The 23,163-nt window shown below is 37.0% G+C and overlaps 2 protein-coding genes across 3 annotated transcripts in view; one reads left to right on the top strand and one right to left on the bottom strand.

Annotated features, from left to right (window-relative positions):
* RFC1 (replication factor C subunit 1) overlaps positions 1-4,575 on the top strand; it is a 33,763-nt gene extending 29,188 nt beyond the window's left edge. For both annotated transcript variants that reach the window (XM_053975301.1, XM_053975302.1), the window contains exons 20-25: positions 155-309; positions 426-543; positions 1,500-1,645; positions 2,096-2,309; positions 3,309-3,500; positions 4,048-4,575. In XM_053975301.1, the coding sequence (XP_053831276.1) occupies positions 155-309; positions 426-543; positions 1,500-1,645; positions 2,096-2,309; positions 3,309-3,500; positions 4,048-4,149 (927 nt within the window). In that variant the 3' untranslated portion in view covers positions 4,150-4,575. The remainder of the gene's footprint in view (positions 1-154; positions 310-425; positions 544-1,499; positions 1,646-2,095; positions 2,310-3,308; positions 3,501-4,047) is intronic.
* A 402-nt stretch (positions 4,576-4,977) lies between these two features.
* Positions 4,978-23,163, bottom strand: part of WDR19 (WD repeat domain 19) — a 37,085-nt gene continuing 18,899 nt past the window's right edge. Inside the window, exons 23-36 of the mRNA XM_053975300.1 lie at positions 23,001-23,084; positions 21,792-21,938; positions 21,251-21,375; positions 19,553-19,665; positions 18,618-18,686; positions 18,175-18,252; positions 13,667-13,763; positions 11,482-11,606; positions 10,749-10,830; positions 9,975-10,125; positions 8,536-8,659; positions 6,715-6,791; positions 5,928-6,045; positions 4,978-5,125 (exon numbers count right to left, since the gene is read on the bottom strand). Of these exons, the coding sequence (XP_053831275.1) occupies positions 5,934-6,045; positions 6,715-6,791; positions 8,536-8,659; positions 9,975-10,125; positions 10,749-10,830; positions 11,482-11,606; positions 13,667-13,763; positions 18,175-18,252; positions 18,618-18,686; positions 19,553-19,665; positions 21,251-21,375; positions 21,792-21,938; positions 23,001-23,084 (1,384 nt within the window). The 3' untranslated portion in view covers positions 4,978-5,125; positions 5,928-5,933. The remainder of the gene's footprint in view (positions 5,126-5,927; positions 6,046-6,714; positions 6,792-8,535; positions 8,660-9,974; positions 10,126-10,748; positions 10,831-11,481; positions 11,607-13,666; positions 13,764-18,174; positions 18,253-18,617; positions 18,687-19,552; positions 19,666-21,250; positions 21,376-21,791; positions 21,939-23,000; positions 23,085-23,163) is intronic.

Genomic DNA, 23,163 nt, shown 5'->3' on the forward strand with positions numbered 1-23,163 from the left:
AACTGGTGAAGTTCTAGGGCGGAAATACTGATTGAGGAGTTTGTACTGATGAGTCAAGATACTTCTAGATACTAATTTTGTTGATAACTGTGCTATGACTTACTTTCTGTGTTGACCTTCTAGCCGCTGACTTCTTGAAATGTCATTTATTTAGGGCCCTTTCGATGTAGTCCGGAAGGTTTTTGCTACTGGAGAGGAGGCTGCCCGTATGTCTCTTATAGACAAATCAGATCTTTTCTTCCATGACTATTCACTAGCACCTCTCTTTGTCCAAGAGAACTATGTGCATGTGAAACCAGCTGCTGCTGGGTGAGTTACTCCAAACCCTAAATTGACATAGGCTTTTGTGTCAGGGAGTCAAAGAAGACTAAAACCTATCTGGATGTTTCTGCTTTGTAATAAAGTCAACTTCATTTTTTTTCCAGAGGTAATTTAAAAAAGCACTTGGTGCTCTTGAGTAGAGCAGCTGATAGTATATGTGATGGTGATATAGTGGACAGACAGATTCGTAGCAAGCAGAACTGGAATCTTCTTCCAACACAGGTGAGCACTTAGCACTCATTTTATGTTAAGGGGGGTATCCAGTGTTAAAGGTGGATCTGTGGAAATTGGTGTTTCAGTATAGTTATATGATCTGTATAGTTCATACTTCATGTAATATTTTGTTCCACTGGTGATCAGAAGAGTTTACTATATCCATGTTGTTGAGCCCATGCTGCAACATGAAATGAAGTCTTCTGAAACTTGGAAAAGTTGGACTGTCACAAAGCATAGAAGCACATGGTGTGTAACACTTGTCCTGTTACAAGCCTGCTCTGTCCTTCCTCTCACCAGGGTAGGATTTCTCTCAAAGCATAGAGGACTGAAGCTTGGTCACTGTACTTCTTTTAATGCTCATTGAAACACTGACAAGACTTGTGCTTAAAGGATTATGACTGGCATCAGAGAATGCATTGTAGGTGAAATTGGAAGGCACCTCTGGATGTCATCTAGTTCACCCCTCTGCTCAGTACAGGTCCAAAGAGCTGAATTGCTTAGGAACATAGCTGACTTGATGTAGATTGCAGTGTTCTTTGGAAATGTCTGCTTCACCATATCTTTGTGTTGGAGATCAGTTGTTTGTGTGAAGTCAGCTATTTGACTGCACTCTAAACTAGACTTGAGAAAAGGCCGTGCTTTTGTGTTGTTTGTTTTTGGGGTTTTTGGGGGGTTTGTGGTTTGTTTGTTTGGTTTTTTTTCTAATTTTGAAACCCAGATAACTTCACAGGTATTTTAGAACATGATAATGAACAGGGTGGTACAAGGGTTGAAGCTGTAACCTAACAGGGATTGACCAGAAATAAGCAATTGAGAGAATTCTCTCAAAATAAGCTGTTTCTACTGTGGCCCTGTGTTGACTACCCCTCTTCATTGGGGATGGTGCAGTGCAGGGTAGTGTGTCATGGTGTCCATGAGAGTTTCAGTGTGATTTGAGTTTGGCATGTGTGTTATTTTTTCAGGCTATTTATGCAAGTGTTCTCCCAGGGGAGCTGATGAGGGGTTACATGTCCCAGTTTCCTGTCTTTCCCAGCTGGCTGGGGAAATTTTCATCCACAGGCAAACACGATCGTATCATTCAAGAACTGGCAATGCACATGAGTCTCAGGTAGTACTGACATTCCTCTGATACAGTTCTTTCTTGTGCAGTTCATTACCTACCATCAGTTCCTTGCTGTGCTTGGTGCAAACAAGTGACACATCCATGTATTCTGTGAATGTGTCCCTGTGTCATTGGTGACACTTTTCTCAGTGCTTAATTTGTACAAGTCAATCACAAGTACCTTGCATTTTTCTTTTTTCCCCTGAAGTTAGAGATGAGTTTCTCAGTTAGAGATGTGTTTCCCCAAACTGTTTGGTGTTCAAATACCTTGCATTGGTTATTCCCTAATGAAGGTATGGCAAAAGGAATGGCACAGTACAACTTGCAGTTAGGTCTTAAGGCAGCAGATTGTTGATTTGTTGAGGGCCTCCTTACCTATTTGTTCTTGTCTTTAGAAGCCAGTGGTGCTGGTTGGACAGTTTACTTACTCAGTACTTTATTTTCACTTTGACAAAGAACTCAGACGTGCAAGAGGACAGTAAATATGGAATATTTGTCGTATTTGCGGGATGCACTTGTCCAGCCCTTGAAAGACTTTGGAGCAGATGGTGTACAACAAGCTATAACATTTATGGACTCTTACTGCTTGATGAAAGAAGATGTTGAAAATATCATGGAAATAAGCACGTGGGGAGGCAAACCCAGTCCTTTTTCAAAGCTGGATCCCAAGGTAATTTTTTTGTCAGTGAATTTTTTTGTCTTCTTCCATATCTTAAAAAAGAAATCTAGAATAATTGCTATGGTGTGGATGTGCTTTGGAAAGGCTGAAGTTGGTGGAGCAGCTTAACCATAATTGATAGCAAGCTTTGTAAATCAGCTGTCAAACATACCACTAAGTTCAGGGCTAAGTCCTAAAAGATAATCAGGCTGTGCTTCACTCAGTAGTCTTACACTTTTTGTTCCTGGTGTAAAGGATTCCTAGGAGTCAGTTGTGTCTTGGGTATAGAAGCAGAACACAGGAAGGACAGGGAAAGCTGGTACCTTGCTACAAGGAAGCTCTGGCTGTAAGGTCTGTGTGCTTCAGGCACAGCCCTGCCTGTCTTACCATCCTGCAAAGGAGGAGGCGTGCACAGCTGTCTGTGTTAGGCAGCAGGCACTGCCTTCAGAGGCTGCCTTGCAGCTTGCATCTTTCCCAGTCCTGTTAGACACAACTGCCAGACCTGGGGTGCTTCATGTGCTGCTCTTCCAGCATCCAGCTACTGCACTCCAGTGGTTGGGATCCTCATCTGGTACAAGGTGAGCTTAAGCTCAGATTGCTTTTACAAACTAGGCAGATGTAATCTGAAACAGGTCAGGTGCTGATGGAAAGAGAAGAACCTGCTGGTAACTAAACCTACACTGCTGTCAGGTGTTTTCCCCTAGTCTGAATATGCTGCTTAGTATGGCAAGGGTACAGTGCTGCTGAAGGGGCTGTGGTGTGACTGTGCTGAAATAATTGTAGGCCTAAGCAAGAAGCATCTGAAGATACACACTTTATTGAGGATTATGTAGGACTTCTTTAAAAAGACCCTTCACCATACAGATCTTAAATGCTTTCTGTGTCCTTTTGAGAGAGTGTAATCTTCTATATATCTTTGGTCATGTCTTTCCAAAGGAAAGTTGATGTGGAATCCCTCATTAAGTCAGTTAGCTAAACTGATTCTCAGTTTCTTTCCTTACACCCTGCCAGGTCAAAGCAGCTTTTACACGTGCCTACAACAAAGAGGCACATCTGACTCCATATTCACTTAGTGCTGTCAAGGCATCTAAAAGGCAGTCAGGATCTGCAGCGACCTTAGATCTGAGTGAAGACTTGACTGTGGAAGAGATCCAGTCTGATGAGGATGAGCAGGATACTGTTGAGAGTGATGCAATGATTAAGGTGATGTAATTTCCTCACTATTAAACAACCTCACTGAAGTGTTGGGGCTTTTTTGTTTGTTTTTAGTTACCTTTCTCTGACTTTTAAGATCATCTTAATGCATTAAGAAAAAAAATCACAGTAGATATTAAATAATCTCTCAACTTTTAAATTTTTAAGTGGTGGTAGTGTGGAAAAGTCTAAGTTACTTCCATCCATTGTCTTGTTGCACCAAAGTGAGACATCACTTCAAATCTAAAATTCTGCATCCAATTCCAAAACTTAGTAATGTTTCAAGTGTTGATGAGGATGGTGCCAGTGGCAAGGAGTCACCAGAGGCCTGTGCCTGTGCTTCCTACAGATGACAATTATATTAATACCTTTGGTAGGTATCACCAAATGGGGACCCTTAAAGACTGAATATGGTAGTCTGTATTCTCCGTGGCATTTAGAAACTTCACACCTGAAAGGGGAGGCAAAGAGGTGTCTTTTTCCTTAACACTGACTACATTTTGACCTAAACTTTTTTCAGCTGGATTTTAAACTGCCTCTATATTTCTGTTTGTAGCAAAAAAAGGTGAAATCTTCCAAGCTGCCAAAAAGAGAGAAAAATGAAGAAACAACAAAAAAAGAAGGGAAAAGAAAAGAGAAAACAAGACATTTAGAGTAAAACCTTGCTTTGGACACAGCTTTGCGTATCTAACTTCTACCAGGAACATGAAATAGATCCAGTGCTGCTGCTGGGAAAATAGAACCAGTGCGTTGAAAATGCTCCTCTTATAGAGGTGCTGTAGCTCTTGTGCTCTCACACTGCTGTGCTTATTCCTGAAATGATACATGTTACAAGCTATAACTGTCCTTGTGCAACAGACACCAGGTGTGTGAAATGCTGAAAATGTCATGCTTAGTTACCTGGCATTTCTGCTGAGTCTTCCTAGGACTTCACTGCTTTTTTTTTTTTAATCTAAATCCCCTGACGTTATGTGGTGAAGTCTTGTAAATAGTACATGATGCAAAAACCCCATACATAAATGACTTATTTGTACATTATAGAAATTAAGCAGTATATAAAATTACAATAAAATGTTTCACAGGACTCTTTTAAAGCTTTGGTTAAATTAATGGAGTGTTCTCTCCTGTCTCCCTCCTTTATTCCACGGTTTTGTCTTTCCTTCACATACGTGATGTGGCATTCCCCTTTTCCTACAACTTCCCTTTTGTTCACTTAGAGACACCGAAAAGCAGTGAGGGATTTACTTCCAAAACTTGAGTAGTCTGTACTTGTATAAGTTATATCTTTAATCAAAACCAGAAAAGAATATTTAAAGAGTAAAAAATGTTTAACTGAAAATATTCATAACATTTCAGAACTGATACTGAAAAAGAGAACAGTAGGGAGGTGGTTTTTTTTTCTACAAAGATGGCCCAGTGGTTTGTCTTTGGTGCAGATGAAATGCAGATTTTGTTTGTAATAATTACCGGCTTTATTACTACAATAAACCAAAGTACAAAATTTATTAACAGCTAAATAGTTACAGATATCACAAAATAGAAGTGACATGGCTGTTATTAGGCCTTTCTGGGGAAGAGATGTGTGATGTACTGATAGAGTTTTCCTTGCTGCTTGCCAGCCAACACAAGCAGTTCTGGAAATAAACAGAGGTGGTTAATTATATTCTGAGATACTGTGATAGCAGATCATGAAAAATAAAATCAACTAAAAATTCCCCAAAATAACTTGAGTGCATTACTATGATCTACAGCTGAGTTTTCATATAAGGTTTGCAATAGTAAATTGCAATTATTGAATTTAAAAAATCAAGTTATTGAAATTTTTAACGTTATTGAGGAACATTGTTAACTCATTTTCAGTTACCATTAAAAAAAAAAGTCCTGCATCTAAGTCTTTAGTATAGACAGAGCCATGCTCTCATTCTTAGAAGGATGAGTATTTCAGGCCAATACTTGTTGCTGTTATCCTGGGATAGATACTGTTAAATAGACAAGTTAAGGTCATGTAACCTGCATTTTAGATTTGCTCCTTCCAGTTAGTACCCCTCTTGTTCTCTCTCCTTCCCCCCCACCCATTAAACCCATGCTGGAAGAGCTGGAGAAGTTTGGATGATGCTGAGATCTTCAACCTGTTCTCTGTGCTACTCAAGCACACCTGGTGTTCAGGAACATGTTCCAAACCAGAACAGCTTGTGGATGCTAATGTGGTCATAGGGGTAAACTGAGTTAAAGCACAATTTAACAACCAGGTTAGTTGCAGTAGCAACAAAACCTACTGGTGTTTGCATGCCAGAGGGCAAATAGGTGACAGAAGTGGGTCTCAAGTTATCTGAGACATTGAGCCAGGCTCTAGGTTAAGATTTCCTTACTAGGAAAAACTCCAGAACTGTCTAGAATGAACCCTGTTAAGTAAAAAGTACAGACTGTAGGCCATACCTGAATTTATTTGTCCTCATCTACTTTGAGGTACTCTGTGCAGTCATTTATTTTCTTAAGATCAACAATGTTAATCCTTTCAGAACACATGGGACACACATTTTCAGTCTGTAAGAGGCTGTTTTAAAGAAAGAGTAACTGGTCAAAAGCAAATTCTAACATTTTACAAAGGAAGTTGGGCCGAGGCACAAAGCCTAGAGCAGAGTTCTGAGCAGTGCTATGTAACAAGTGCAGGACAGAGCAATGCTTCTGTCTACGTTTTCACCATTTGAGAACAAACACCACGGGAAGGCTGCTGTTTGCATTTAAACATATAACAAAGGAGGTTTTAGAAGCTCCTGAGTTCCTGACATGGGAACAGAGCTATCCCATCCCATCGTCACATGTGATTATCAGGGACGAGACATTATTGCTGTCTTTGTACCCAATTCCATGTGCATTTTGTTTGTTTTGGTGATTGCTGGTGTGCCTGTGTTCCTGTCCTGCCCCCATATCAGGCCTTCTTCCTGGACAGAGCTGAGAACTTAACACAAGCTCACCATCCATATTCATTACTGTTCCTGCTGGAGCCCTGCATCACTGGCCCGATTCTTCTCTCATATCCTATTATTTTAGTTAACTTTGAAGCAATGTTCTGTGAGTGTCTAAGGTGCAATTACCAAGTAAGGGGAATTCCTCTTCTACCCAGCCCAGCTGTTATATGTTTTTAGTACCAAATGATCCATTAGCTGCTAAAATATGAACAAACAATGGAATACTGCAAAAGAAAAAAAAAATCCCAACTTACCTTTTGAATTCTGTGTAGAGGGCAGGAAAGTCACAGTGTGGGCAAACTGTCCAGTCATCCCGTACCATGTGCCGACCCTGCACACAGAAACTGCAGGTAACTGAGGGGCAAGTGCTGCCTGGCTACAGAGCAGTTGCTTTTGGACCTGTTATTATGTGAAGGTATCAGCAACTGAGTTCTAAGATCTTGAATTAAAAGCCCCATATATGTGTTACTGTAGCTTGATTACTGTGTATATTCTGTAACTAGAAAAGGAGCTCTTGAAAGGGATGCAGTGGGAGTGAGGAATTTGCATTCCTCTTTTAGAAATGGAAATCTAGGAATACACTGAATTGCAGTGTTTAAAATTCTTTTACTTTGGCAGTTCTAGAATGCTATCTGTAGATCTGTATCCAGAGCTGTACCTAAATCTGCTGGCATTTTTGGTGTTGTATGTGACATACCAAAAATGCCCCCAAAGCAACAGCACCTAAGCCCAGTAGGTCACATCAGCAGTCTAGTTTGTGAGCCTGCCTGGCCTTTGCCTCTTTACATTTTCTCTTTTTTGCTACAGTTTACTAGTTTATTTTTGATAGAAGGAATTTGTATGTATCTTTTTAATGCTATAAAAATCCAGCAGCACCTTGAACTATACCAAGACATTTATGCTCTAATACAATATGCAACAGCAGACTTTTGACACTGACTCTCATTAGATATTTGAAAATGCCACAGTCCTAATGTCTACAAACAACTGTGACATAAACAAACTGTGGTCAAGATGGAGCCTAAATAAATATTGTGCAACATAAATGTGTACATTGTGTTTGGCTTATAAAGTTGTATTTAAACCCCTTTGTTTTCCTAAAGATATTACTTTTAAAGTATACCTGTTACCTTATTCTGCTAAACCAATAGTGCAAAACGATCCCCACATAATGGATATTAATTTTTTTTGGTGAGACTTAATTCTTTAGTTTTAATAAAGAATGTTAACTCTAACATTTGTTTCTTGTTCAAGTAAGTTCCCTTTTTTTCCCTGCAATTTTAGTATGACAATTCATGTGAACCCAGTAAAAATTATGTTAGTTATACATAATTATATATGTATATGTATATGTAGCTGTACAGTAACTTCCACCAGGAATGTATGCCATCCCTACCTTTTCAGTGTACTCTAAAGAAACAAAAAATGTTAGAACCTCTCATTTCTGTAGGGATGAGTAATGTAAGAAATGTTGAAGTCACTGCCTGAAGCATTAGCATTGGGTGTGCTTAAAAAGTCCCCAAAACAGCTTTTTGAAGTTTTGTTGGTTTTTTTGTTCAGTTGGTTGATTTGGTTTTTAAATTTCTTTAAATTTTAAGTCTTGGTAGCTTAGGGGAGGAGAGCTGTGCCATCCACAAGCTCCTCTACATGGAAAAGGAAAGAGGGACTTCTGTTAGTTCTCTGAGCACTAGAGCCCCTGGGCAAATGGCTGAGCTGGGAAGGCATCAGCAGCACTAGCCTGGGTTCTCCCAAGTGCACCAACTGCCCCAAATGTGCGTGCTGGTGATTCCTGGTGCTGCACCTGCTTTCTCAGGAAGGTAAAGTCTCCCAGAATGACTTCCTGAATTTACTGGCACCCTCAAGTGCCTGCTACTTGTAGGTGGCAAGTGAGGACACTCTTATGATAGTCAAAGACAAAAAGAAATTTGCCAGCAGATTAGAAAAACCCATAAATGCATAAAAATATCTAGCTTGGATCCACTAGCAAACTGAAGAAGTTCAAATAAACTTATTTTTAGAAGGGAAAGCAGCTTTGCCTTTACTGTCACAGTGCAGAAAGCACAGCAGACACTCACAGTTGCAATGCAGTATGGAAGATTGTTTTTACAGCTGGGACACAGTAGTTCACACTCTGGGAGTTGGAAAGCACAGTAGGGACAGGCTGTTGTTGGCTCTTCTATCTCACTTGTGTCCCGACGTCTAAAACATAGATACAGCTGTGAATAAAACCCTCAAGCTGATTGAACTTAACAAAGCTGTTTTACAATGCCTTTGATATTTAGCAAGTGTTTTTCCTTTGAGTTGCTTGCATAGCTTCCAGCTGCTATTTTACATTCTATTAGCTATCACCCAAGCTTCATCAGAATCATGTCAACTCAGAAATAATAGGCAATTTTCCCTTTAATTAGAAATGCCACCACCTTTTAAAAGGTGTAACTAATCCTAATACTTTATAATATTTCAAAACTCAGGGTCTATATGTATTGACTATAAAGCTATGGTTTCCTTGTTTCAGAGTTTTTCTGTGGCAGGACCACAGAGAACTGGAGTACCAAAAAACTGGCTTCCTGGTAGGATTATAGTGCTTCTAACTGCCTCCAAAAAGGCAGAAGAGTAGTAAGAAGAGTTTCAGAGAAACACCATAAAAACCAGTATCCATAAAAAAGCTATGTAAGATGAGACTCTTCAGGTCCTGAAAAGATATAACTGATAGAAGGGAAATAAATAAAACATGGAGATGTTTAAAATCATAAATGACACAGAAAAGGGTAAATCTCTCCCAAGAGGAAAACTACAAGGCCTTAAACTAGCTAGAGACCAGTCTTGACACAATGGAACTTGTTGCAGGAATCAACTGTCATTAAATATTTACAGGAGTTTAAGCAGAGCGATTGGATAAGCTCATGGAGAGCTTACAGACTTCATAAATAAATACCTAAACCACCAGTATGAGCTCAGCAGATCACTGAACCTTGGTTAGAGCCTAGTAGAATAAATGACAAAAGTGTTGCATATGCTTGCCCTGCTCTTCTACAATAACCTATGCTTCCTCCTCTGGCAGAAAATATTGACTAGGATCAAAACAAAACTTCAGATAAGGAAGAAAATGTCAGGAATGAATATATTTTATTTGCCCTCCCATTCTATTTCATCTTAGCCATTTAGTCATCTAAATTACAGAAGAGCACAATGCTGCTGCTGTAATAGCCAAGAGTTTGGCTGTGGAGTCTCAACTAGAAACCAACTAAACCTGTCTGGCTGCACTTGTGTCTGTAGGGAGAAGATGGTTAGGAACACTATTGCTGGTTAGGAAGCATTTTAAATGCACCTTGCATTTAAGGCTTATCACATTCAAAGGAAAATTTTAAACCTCAAGGGTGGAAATGGTTCTTAGCCTTTCAAATATAAGACAGTGAAATAATATGAAAACAGTCTACAGGCTTTATGATCAAAATCAGCATTGCAAATAAAACCTTGAAATAAAAGCTGTGTGCACTTGATTAACATCACTCACCTGACCATTGTTTCAATTTTCTTTTTGTATTTTGGATCTATTTTACTCCGATACTCTGGTCTCATCAACATAGCAGCAAAACTGAAGGCTGAGTTTTTCAACCCTGCTCGGTGACATTCAATCACAGCTGAAGTCAAGATTGGCACAATATCTGTAATAGAATGAAACAATGATGTCAAATATTTATTTACCAATAATAATGTTTAAAACCTTTAAGCAAATACAGCTAAAAAAGTACTGATGGAAAAGACTATTTTCTTCTTTGTCATGGTACACAGTTGCACAATTTGGGGTATTCCTGGAACCATGTACAAGAAAACCATTGTTTCACCTCTCACTGCCTCACACTCCTGAAGTTCAGCATGGCAGCAGGAATGTTTTGATTTTAACCATTCCTCCCAAATCTTGTCTGCACTCTTTAAAGCCTACCTTGTAGTGTACATTTTCCATGTACCCAAACATTTTTTAAAAAAGATCAATTAAAATGTTGTGATGAAGTCCCAGAACCAGTCAGTTCATTACACACAATCCTAAGACTGTGTGTGGTTCAGGCTGCTCAGTACTGCAGTGAAGTGAGGACAGATGGAAGTGCTGGTGAGGATCCCATCCTGGAGGCTGTGTATGGAAGAGCTGCCTGGAGGAGGATGCAGAGCACACTGTGTAGTTACACTCTGTTGTTGCCCACAGGATCACAGGGGGAGGATGAACCTTGCAGTGCAGTGCTGATTAATGAGTTACCCTGCAGAGCACAGCTCCCCTGCTGTCAGCACTTACGTGATGGGAACTTGCTGATGTTGTTGGCTACACGTATAAGCATCCGTGCTCCCTTCATGTGATCACCACGTTTCACGTGAATCTGAAACGCAGCAAACAAACCACATTTACTGCAGCCATTAGAGAGTGATTCCTGCAGCCTGTTCTTGGCAATCATTCATCCTGTTGGGAGCTGCGTGCCAACAGCTCCTTCATGAATCTGAGCAGAGCTGGATTACAGAAGGGACCAGAGACCTCAGCATGGCTCTTCCCCAGTCTTTCTGGCCTTCAGCCCACCACTTGCAGCTCTTGCCTCACTGCTGGTAGAGAGGGAGGCTGAAGGTGGCTGTAGGAATGGATATCCTGATGGGTATCCATGGGTTAACAAACAAAAATCATTTGAGCTCCTGCTTAATTTCATTTACAGAAAAGCAGTGATCTGTTTATGGATAATAACCTCAAATACAACAACAACAATAATAAATAGTTGTAGCATAGTATTTGTAAGCACGAATGCAAAAGAAAAGCAAGAAGCATATGTAATTTTCAATTATTCAGTATTTTAAAAAAGAATATGCTACTCAAAGAGGCAGAAACAACTATGGATTGTCCTCCTGAAGCTTGCTGTTAGCAAGCACTTGGATTCTGTGATACAATCTATACGACAATATAATACGCAGAACATCCATACATACAGTTCAATAAATCAGACACTGTGCAACTTACATATAAATTCAATTTCTCAGTTCCTTACCTTCACTAAAATATAGCTGTGTAGAATCATAAGGTTTGTAGCCATTTCAGAAGAAATTTTAATCTTCTGGGTCTTTAACTCTGAATACATACTGAAAAGAACATCACGTGCATTTCGGTAGTTCCCTTAAAAAAACCCAAACAATTAACAGTAAATTTAATTTTTCATAACAATATCTTTACTAATGACATATAGGGAAGCTGAAGTTATGTTGATCCTTTGAATAAAACCACTGCATGACAATTTCTTTGGAAAGTCACAAGCAGCTGCCTGTCACAGTAACCTAAACAATATCAGCCAGGAAGTTAAAAAAAAATTACACTGGGAGAAGTAGTCTAAACAGTAGCAAAATATACTATGATAGCAGGATGATGAACTTTAATAGTGGAAGGTGTTTTTAGAGCATTTAAAGATGTTTTTGTTGTTGTTGTTCTTCATTGTCAGATATTCAAAAGCTACTTTTTAAATGTTAATTCAGTATACTTTAACTTGATCATTTGCTTTGGCAACTCCTTTCCTCTGCAACTGAACCCAAAACCTGTCAAGGGCCAGTTAAAATTTGAATGTTACTTCACTCAGTTATACTGTTTCAAGGTTACGATGGAGGATTGTCCTGAAACCACAGGATTTCATGAAATTATCAATGTACCTGAAATCAAGAAGTTTTATGCAATTAGTCTATTCTTAGTTGTTTTTTTCTTCTTTTGTTTTGGGGTTGTTTTGCTGATTGATTGGTGTTTTTTTGCATTATTAGAGGCTGAGAATGTCATACTCTTCGCAGCTGGAAGCATTTAAAGGACATTCTAGTTATTTCAGCAAATGTTTTCCTTTGCCTCCCTATATTTCTCTATCAGCAGATGTTTTCACTCTACAGAGCAATTAGTAATGTTTTGTTATACACTACAATTGAATCAAAATATGAAATTTGTGTGAGACAGCTAAATATCACTTCAGAATTAGTTGCTGGAAAACAACATTATTCTTTTATATTCTATTACTAACTCTCAGTATAATACAGTCTTAAAATCAAGTGATTACATAAAAACAACTTCAAGGAAAACTCCACTTAAAATGGCATACCCAAAGAAAAATACCAAGCAGTATGACTTAAAATATTTTTATTAGATGGATTTTTAAGGAAAGAACAAACTATATTAGTGCAAATTTCACAATCAAGCTCACTGAAATCTGCTGAAAGAAGAGGGGGCTGATGTAAAACTGCCTCTCCAGAAGAAACATTTACTGCAAGATTGGTGCTTTTAATGAGACAAACATTGTGCTTCTTATTACAGTGTTGCAAACACATTTATACTACTAGGGAATATGAAATATACAATGGGATACTGCATTTTAGACACAAGTTTTCAGATTCAGAGATGCTAGTAAATATTTAAACCCTTGAACCTTTGCATTTCCTGATTTTATAATCAGCACAAATGCATTATTCACTTCTATGATAGATTAGGAGATTTGCTTGCCAAGGGTTTCAGAGGTTTTTCCACTCCTTAGCCCAGTTCTCAGGAGCAGCCCATAAATGTTAATTTGCCAGGGTTATTCCCAAGACTGCTATTTTTCCTTTATAGAATTTTCTTTTTACATAATTGAAATGAAAAGCAAGCAATGTTATGGTAGGGTTGTTGCCATGGCTACAGAGGAGAGTGAATAATGGAGGTGGCAGCTATTTTGCTTCTAGCCCTCTAACTTCTTATTTTTTCTATTTCTATTTCATTCTATTTTTCTATTTCATTACAAAGGAAAACCAAGCTTAAAGTAAGCATATGTCTGGTCCTTCAACAGAAATCAACTCCTCTGCCCATCTTCCACTGATAAAAGTCAGGTGCTAAGACTAAAAGATCAGTACCAAACCAGAAACGATATGTATAAATGGCAATTCTATGACCTGTAATACACAGAAAGGTAAAGTCACAGGCTGTCTTAATCACTATGTTACTTGGATGTAATAAAAACCACAGATATTTTCCACAAGCTTCTTTTTTCCCCAATATTTAATATACAAGTAGTGAGCCCATAGGTTTTCCTCAAGTCTATTTTCAAATTCAAAACTGAACTTGAATATAATTAAAAACACCGGTACATGTCTTCTCTAAATAGAATCCTACACAAATAACAGCATCCTAAGGAGGCAGCATGAGAGATGCCATCACATCAGAGAAAACAGATTTACCTGAACACTGCTCCTCCCTGGCAATTATTATGGCAGTTCTGGCAGCATCTCGGTGCTGCTTTAGGGCCATGTACAAGCGGAACAGGTACTTGGCATCCTGAATAAAATCATACAAAAGCAATTAATACTGACCAAATTCATACTGCTGTATTCACTTTCTTGACTTGCTCCTCCCACCACCACATTCTCCAAAGAAAGCAGACAAGCTTGCTTCATGAAGAGCTCTTTGTATGAACACACTCCAGCTATGCCACAGTCACCTGCAGGGTTTGGCTGTTGCCCAGGCACAGAACACCCATGCCAAGGGCCCAAGGGAGTCCTGGCAGGTGCTGGCCAAGCCCTGCCAAGGAGGGATGCAGAAAGCCACAGACCACTATGCACAAAGAGAGTTGTACAGGGGGAAACCAAACAACTCCTGCTGTGTGGGCATTTACAGTGTCAGAAAAGAACCCAGGGACTCCTTTTAGAAATAGAACTCTTGCCAGAAATTGTGTTACGGATCTAGATGCAAACATTGCTTAGTGTGGGTGCAGATGACAAAATCTGGCCCCTAATGAATGTATTGTTCTGGGACCAGATGGTGGACGTCCAAGACAGCTAAAAAATTGAAAATGAGAGGATGACCAGCTAATAAGATGCATAAAATTTATAATTTGCTACACTGGGAACTTTTGATAATTACGTAACTCAAGAATGACAAATGCAGTAAACAGTTCACCCAAAACCTGGCCATCTAACAGCAGGAAAATTAGTGGAATAATTTAAAAACAAAACTAAAAAACCAGAATGGCAGTATTGTAAAAAACAAACATGAGTTCTATTTTTGTAAGTGTACTCAAATGTCTAGAAGATTAGTAAAAAAAAAACACAAATGAGAGGAAGAAGAATTGGTCTTTGATAACAAATCAAAGTTGGTTTGGTTTTGAGAAAATCCTCAAGAGCTAATTCCTGAAAATACAAAATAAAATATAGGAATAGAAAAAGTAAATATTAAAAATTGTCTATGTATTGCAATTAAAGAAGTATAAAAATAAAAAGCAAAATAAAATGGACTTGCTTATGTTGAAAAGGAAATATTAGGTGCAAAAAAATGGGTGAGTGTCACTATTTTATATCATTAGCAGTGATTTCTAAAATGGGGTCAATAAAAAGTAAAGCCTGTACATGATAATCTTATAACTAGTAAATTGGGATTAAAATAAGCTAAATAGTGTATATAATTGTATAGTTCCAACTTAAATGTACAAATGAACTAAAAAAAGAAAACACTACCAACTTTAAGGAGAGCTTAGCAAAAAAATCCAAACCAACCAATTCTGCAGTATTAGTAGTAAATCCAATCATTCAAAGTGTGTATTCTATGTTAAAATGGTATAAAAATTACTACAACAATAATTGTATTAATGAATGTTGTGTTATTCTCTGGAATACTGTGGGGGTTTTGTATGTAAGTCTCAGACACAGCAAAAAAAAAGCAGAAATTCAAGGGAACAGAAATATTAAAGATATAAAGATATTTCCTTGTAGAGAAGATGACTGCAAAGTTTAGATTGTACTTTAGAAGCAAAGAAAAAATTACAAAAAAAAAATCACAGAAATAAAAGCAAGAGAAAGAATCACAAACAGAAAGAAAAAAACAGAAGGCAAAATCTTCTTTCTAACTTGAAATACAAGGAAAAACATTAAGTGACCAAAAGGAATTACTGCTAAACTAATGATGGAGCAGAATTTTAAGTAACACATGATCAAAAGGTTGAACATAATAAGAATTGTAAGTTAAAGAATAATGAAATAGTTATCTGGATAATAAAGAAACTGCAACTACTTACATTAACAGATATTATTTATCCACTGTAAACTGCCTTAAAAAGAAAAATTGCTATTCCCCTTAGTGGGGTAAACCAAAAATTAGTAAAAATAGTGGGTTATGACATAATTCTTCCCAACTTCTGACATCACCTAATGGTCACAGATGGCCATTCCATTGATGATTAGCAGAAAACAGCACTACTTTCCCATCCAGGCTTATTTAAAACAGCACTACTTTCCCATCCAGGCTGCTTCTCCCCTTTCTCCTGCTGCAGCAGGAAAGGATCCTATCCCAGCATGGACCAGTGGTCTTATATGGTATTTGCCATGTTCCTAATTATATTTGACTTAAATAATGTATTTTAAATACTTATTCAACCCCCCCAAAAAAGAAAAAAAAAAGAAGAAAAAAGTGAAAGTTATTCAAGCAACATTAGTCCCATGTTTTACTTTCATACTCCTACCTTTAAAATCAGTAAGTTAAAAAGCAGAAAATGCAGGAAAGAATTTTCTAATACAATAAATTTCCTAAGGTCTTTGGAAAATTTATTATTGCAATCTGATTTAATATAAGATACTCATAATTTTAGTTTAATTTTTCTTTTTAAAACGTATGTACTCAGAAAATATGCATACAGAAAACAGCAGAACCTTGCTAGTTAGTGTTCCCAAAAAGAAAGCATATGACAAATTAAGAATCTTTATATGTTAAAGTTAACAAACACAATAGTTGACATAATCACACTGACTAATTATAATTAGTCAGACAATTGTGTAGCAAAATTTTGGTGAGCATAATAATTTTGCTAATATGGCATTTTATTAAAATGCCACACAACTGTTGGCTGTGAAAGATTTAAAGCAATCAGCCTGCTGTCAGTGATGATGTGGTTTGAAGATCGATGCTTGAAATAATGAACAAGTTTCTGCTGCACGGCTACTATTAAATTCACTCTTACTTTCAGCTTTACAAAAATGCCACGATATAGAGCTTCTATTTTTTTAAAAACAATAATATCTTGCTTGATAAGTTTGAGAACAGTCTCCATAGCATAATGAAGATAATGATTGTTTTTAAAGTAGCTTTTAAAGCAAATATATATTATTTGATAGAGTAAAATTTTGTTACTCACTGAGAGAGACTATGGTAGATTGGATTAAAGCATTCAGAAAAACAAGAGAGAGCTTTTAAATAAGGACAACAAAGCTCTACACTGAAGTTCAAAACAATGTTAAATATAGCAATAATGGCATTCAAAAAATTCCTAAATATTTTCTAAAATCTTTAGAATGTCTTCACTATGGAGATCATACTGTAGCTCACTTCCCTTACCCAGTCCCATGGACTTCTCTGAACAAGGCAGCTAGACTGCTGTTCTGAGGAAAGAGGCTGGATGCTACAGTTTCTCTCCACCCAACTTCCAGCATAAATATGAAATTAGTCTTGCTTACACTGATACTGCATAGTTTTTTCATCCAGTGCCTCCAACAACTTAATTCCCTTTGGGTTCTTGCAGTTGAATTCTTTTTTTTTTTTTTTTTTGCCATGTTTTGCTACTCACATAATTTTACTGAAATTCACATTTCATATTAAAGGTAAAGTAAAAGGTAAATAATAAAGAAATAGAGGTTTGGTTTGGTTCTCCTTTTTTTATCTTTTACAAAAGCAGTTTGCTTGGCTATCAAATGCTTAATGTCTCTAAAAGTCTAAAATCTCAAATCCTTAATCCATACAGAGTAGAAGGAGACAGTTTCCAATTTCCTAACAGAATTGTAAACCACAGCTGAAATATTAGGGGTGAAATCAACTTGCACTGAGCCCCTGTCATCTCCATAATTACCAAACCTTACTGCCCTCAGCAAGGCATAATTTATTCTTCCATATACATCACATTGCACCTGACTGTATTTACCATGACTTTGTATGACACCCTAAATTCCTTGACTAAGCAATTGATTGCAGACTGCAACGCCCTCACCTGAGGTCTGGCTTTCACCACTTAGCTCACATTCCAGGTCTGCTGTAACAGGCAGTAAAACTTCATGTGCTTCAGCCACTTAGTTCCATGAACTCAAGCCCAAATACGACTGAATGTACAACAAGCTCTATTATCATCTGTCCCATTCAGAAATCAAAAAGGAGCTGCTAATTTTGAAAATATGTCTGCAACATTTTATGCCTTACACTGATGTTGAACACAAGAACTTTCATAGCCTGGTCAACTTTGGGGTTTTGACCTGCATCTCCTACTTTGTACCTTACTTTCTTCCACTGCAAAAGTCAGACCAACTCTGCTCCTGCAGGAAGAGATCAGTGCTGTAGCTTGTTTTGAGACATACACATTAACTGTTCATCTGGGAAAAGCAACAGCTAGCTGGCAAACTGGCAACAACAAACAGCTAAGTTTTGTCTCTTACTCTCATTAAAAGCATTAATTTGGACCTCCCTCTGTCCAACTATCTGCTTTCATAAAGATGACTGAAGAAAAAATTATTATATCCAAAATAGTTGCTTCCTTTCTTATATTTCTGAATCTGGAGTTACTGGGTGAATGACTCATGGAATGATCATACAAGTCTTACTCCTTGATGAAAGCTAAAGCACAGTCTGTGCCTACCAAGAATTTTAGGACAAAGTAAACTCAAAATATCTTGTAGCACAGAAATGCAACACAATAGCAGTGATAAAAATACAATACCTGGGGCATGCCATCCCCCTCTCCCATAAGATAGTCAATCAGCTGATTTGTTAGGGCTTCATCTTTTGCCCGTCCCACCTATCAAAAAAAGACACAAGAAATGATGATATGAAGGAAGAAGAGAAAAATAACTCACTCATAAGGAGCCCTTCCATAAAGCACTGAAGCTAGATAGATTTAGAATATGATTTTTTTAATTCTGTATGTTCAAAACAGATGATTATTTGGTTCATCAGCTTTGACATGCAGAAGTTCCTATTTATTTTCTAATGTGTTAAGCTGGGATTTTTAGACATGTTTAGATATCTTCTTTACTGATACAGTTTTTTTTCTATTTGCAATCTAACCAAACACACTCAGTGATGCTGGGAAAATGTCACAATTAATGAAGGTAAACTTCTAAAAAAGATGAAGAATTTTTTTGTTTTATCAAAATTGCTTACTGTTTCAATTGCCATTTCCATAGCCAAGTTATCTTCTGTGCTTGGACTTTGCAAGAAATGCCTTAATGCCTAAAATTATACAGAAGAAAAGTTAAAATTGAGACCCATGAAATTCATTTTTTCTAATTTTTATCAAGTTCTCTCTCTCTGCATTTTGATAACAAAGTGGCACACTGAATGCTTATCTCAACTACAGAGGTAGCAGCTGCTCTTACAGATACTCATGCAAGAAACAACTGAGACTTTGCCAAATTCTGGTGTACACCTCCACTAACTGTGAAAGATGTTCACAGCAATATGGTGAGAACAAATTAATGATTCATGTAATTAGGGTTTTAATTAATCACAATGTGATTAATGTCATAATGTTTTTAATGTCATGGAGCCCCCCATGCCACAGTTGAAGGAGCTGCCATCTACAATGGCCATAATTTGCAAAAATCAGTCATATTTTTTGGTATGTGTTCAGTATGCAAGAGTCAAACATTTAACAAGCATCAGTTCACAGACTTGTAACTGATCAAAAGCGTGTCAATCAACAGATTTTCTTTTCTTAAAAAAAGCATTCAGTTAGGACATGCTACAGCAATTAAATTAATTAGTTACTTTGCAACTGGTCAAGCCAATGAAATATAAATAAATTACTGCTGCAGATCATGATATTCAGAGACTCAATGACAATAGTATATCATTGATTCACCTCAAGCTTCTACTGCTATGAAAAACATATGTGCATGGCAATGTATCATTCATGGAACACAGTCTATATAACTGTAAATATAAATAGTTTGCTTACAGTTTTTACTCTTTTAAAAAAATATCAGTATGTCATCAGTAAAGGCACTTAAAATCTAATATGAACTTTCCTGAAGTCTGTATTTTGAACAGTTTCTATAAACATTTAACTTTCACTGACTTATCCTTTAAGCACTGACCCGTCCATATTGACCACACAGCAAGAAAAATTTCCCCGCCTGAAAATGTTTCTTTTCTGCTTCAAAATAGAGTGCAATGCTCTGATAATCTTCATTGGTAGTACTTTCAGAACCTGCAACAGACAGACCTGAGTGATAGCATGGTATTCTTATTAAATAAGATAAAGACCCTACTGAATGAACATATTCCTATTCTACTTTGTTTTTCTACTGACATTCAAAGAAAACCAAAGCTTGACTTACACATTTTTTTCCTATTTAATCGGACTAAATGTCAGGCATCAGGAACTAGTAACATAGTGAAATAATTGTTTCCACAGGTTTTACACCATAATGAGATTTCTGTTTTTCACAGAATCATAGAATAACAGAATGATTTCTGTTTGAAGGGATCTTAAAGATAATCTAGTTCCAAGCCCCCTGCCATGGGCAGGGACTTTCACTAGACCATCTTGCCCAGAGTTCCATCCAACCTGGTCTTGGAACCCTTCCAGGGATGGGACATCCAAAACTTCTCTGGGCAACCTTTTCCAGAGCCTCACCGTCCTCCAATAAAGAAAGTTTTCCTAATATCTAATCGAAATCTACTCTCCTTTAGTTTAAAACCATCCCCCCTCATCCTGCCACTACATTCTCTTCTAAAAAAGCACAATGAAATGGGCATTGCTATGATCTGATAATGATTTTTTCCATCATGTCCTGGCAACAATAAAGCAGAGCAAAAGATTATGAGATTATCACCTGAATCACTTCCACAGTTTCAGAATATGCAAGCATACTTGTACAAAGCAAGGCTATTGGGGACAATGCAACCATGTGGTAGCAGGGAGAACTAAAGTCTTCTAACCAAGACTCCATTCTGCTGTACACATGTTGAACAAAGACAGCCATTACTCCAAAATTAGTTTTAAACTCCTTTTCTACCCACTTGGATTACAGTTTGAGACATCCTTTTGTACAGAAGTAAGAAAGCATAAGGAACTGTAGAACAATTGTGGCCACCTTGACAATCATCTGCAACCACACATCTCCAATCCAACTGTTGCCAAGCTTTTATAACCTTCACAATAAGAAATCAATGTCTAAACAAAGAGATTAAGTGAAAATATGAGAATTTGGGAGATACATATGTGGAGCTGATGGGCACTCTTCAAAGCTTCAAACAGAAGCTATAAGATTTGGTGCAAATTGACAAGATGGACTCTGACTGGCTTGATGGCCTAAGCTTCTCAGTAAGGTCTCCTTACCATTTCTCACTGAGACAAGAGGAGGCCATGAAGGATCTTAAAGAGTAGAAAAGGAAAAAAAAGTGACATGCAAGAAAAGAGCTGGAATCAAGAGAAAAGGAAAAAGGAACAAAAATCAAGAACTGTACCACTGAAATGCTCCATTTTGTATCAAGGTCAAAGAAAGGGATTCCTCAATGGGCACAAGAAAATAGTCTAGACAAATGTTTTATCTCTATGGATAAACCAAAAAACCTGTAGGACAGGCAAGATTTGAAAACCAAGCAGATAGCAAAGCTGAAAGTAAAGTCTGGCTTGTAGGCCTGAAGTACACATTACCAAATCTGGGCACGATGACTGGAAATGGGAAACAAAACTAAACACCCATTGTCTTAAGATTTTAAATTGGTTAAAATTAACTAAAGGAACAGCAGAACATAATGCAAGCAAACTATGAGCCTGGAATACTCACTGATGATATCAGCATAAATCTCCATCTTGTTGTGTTGTTGAGCTAATGTGAAAGCTTCATTATTACACTTAGACATAACCAGGAACTGGATGGCAGAACCATAGTCACCAAGCCGCAGAAAGAATCTAATGACAAATTAATACCTTAGCACTAATTAGCTTAATGAATACACCAAATGTTTTAGGAATATAGTACATAACATACATACAAATATGACACACTTCTAATCCATTTTGTATCTCAATTGTTTTAACTAGGTTCCTAAAATTAACTCAGTATAAATAATACAGCATGGCAATTTCATGGCAATTTTTTATTATTGTCTAAACTCATTACTTCAGGTTAATATAATTTTAATCAGAAAGTCAACAAGGACAAAAAAATCAGTACCTATTTAGTTGTCTAAATCTTAGAGAACTCAATTAACTGAATTATACAGTCACTAGCTAAGTACCAATAACCAGAGTCTAATATGTTAGCAGGCCTCATAAATTCCCAAAAGATATAGACTTCTTTTTAGTGTGCGTAACATGATTGTTACCTGGCCACCATCTTTGCTCCTTCAAGAGATTGTGTTTCTCTCACAATATTAACAGCCTTTTCAGGATTATTTAGGTGATCCAAATATAGTCGAATTACACTATCCCATTGTTTTGCATGTTCATAAGCTATCACAGCTTCTGTGTACCTGAAAAATAATGGTTCCACATCAGTTGTTTTAACTTTGTAAGTAACTCTTTATAATATGGTGTGAAGGAAACATAAAGTACTTTATTTCTGTGAGATTACTTTGTGGCAACTTCCTTTCAGTTTGCATGTAATTGAACTGCTCTGCATTTACTATATTCTTTTTGGTTTCTATTTCATTTTCTCTGAGGAGAATGAAAAGCAGAGGCAATAGAAAAATATCTACCACAATACTATTTTTGACCTACTCTGCCAGCATTTCTTTTGCTATATATTAAAACCAGTTAATCTCTTCCATATGAAATCCCTTGAGAGCAAGAGAACAATAAAAGCCAAACGTGAGGTGTACAATTTTAAAAATAAGACCTCTTTTCTGTTCTGTAGACAAGATCAAGAAATTTCCCATTCTCTCACTATGCAATTTACAGAAACAGTATTTGCAAGTCTCATCAATGCAAACATTAAACTCTGGTGCTGTTTCAAATTTTAAAGTATCATTATTCCGAAGCACATTTACTTACAGTAAGGACTAGGAGGAACTACATTCTGTGATTAAATATAACCAGTCTGGGGCTTTCACTTCAGCTAATGACTTTGCATTATTATTATGCAAGTGCAGCCATTAAGATGTACCAGTAATTTGATTCTAAAATGAAAAAAAATTCTTTCATGATTATTCTCCCTTTGAATGACCTTTAAAATCACAGCTAAGGAGTTGCTAGAAACAAACTGAACTTGAATACTCTGCTAAGTGGAATGAATGGTTTTAAAGTTCAGTACTTTAAAACATTTGATAATTTTTGTTAGAAAGATATTAATGTTTAGACAGGAAAACAATTAATTAGAAACAAATCTTTGACACCAGATGAATGTCCTTAAATTATGTTTCAAATCTTCAATACACAAAGTGTAAACTTAAGTTTACATATTTTAGAATCCATTTTCACAAGACTATCTTATGCAAGTTTCAGTATGTGTTTTATTTTACAAAAACAGTCACGTATAATGATAACAACAACAGCAATAACATGTTTTATATTAAAAAAAGAACATTCAAAAGTACCTGCCATCTGCTTCCTTGGCTTTTGCATATTGTAGGTGAATCTTTGGAGATGAAACCTGAGGAAGAAGTTCACCAACCTTTGCCCTAGAAAGATAATAGCCACTTAATAAATACAGCTGGTTCCAAATTTTCTCCAGTAAAACTGTCATATTTATATCAACAT

Source organism: Vidua macroura, chromosome 4, assembly GCF_024509145.1.
Source record: "Vidua macroura isolate BioBank_ID:100142 chromosome 4, ASM2450914v1, whole genome shotgun sequence".
NCBI classification, from domain to species: Eukaryota; Metazoa; Chordata; class Aves; order Passeriformes; family Viduidae; genus Vidua; species Vidua macroura.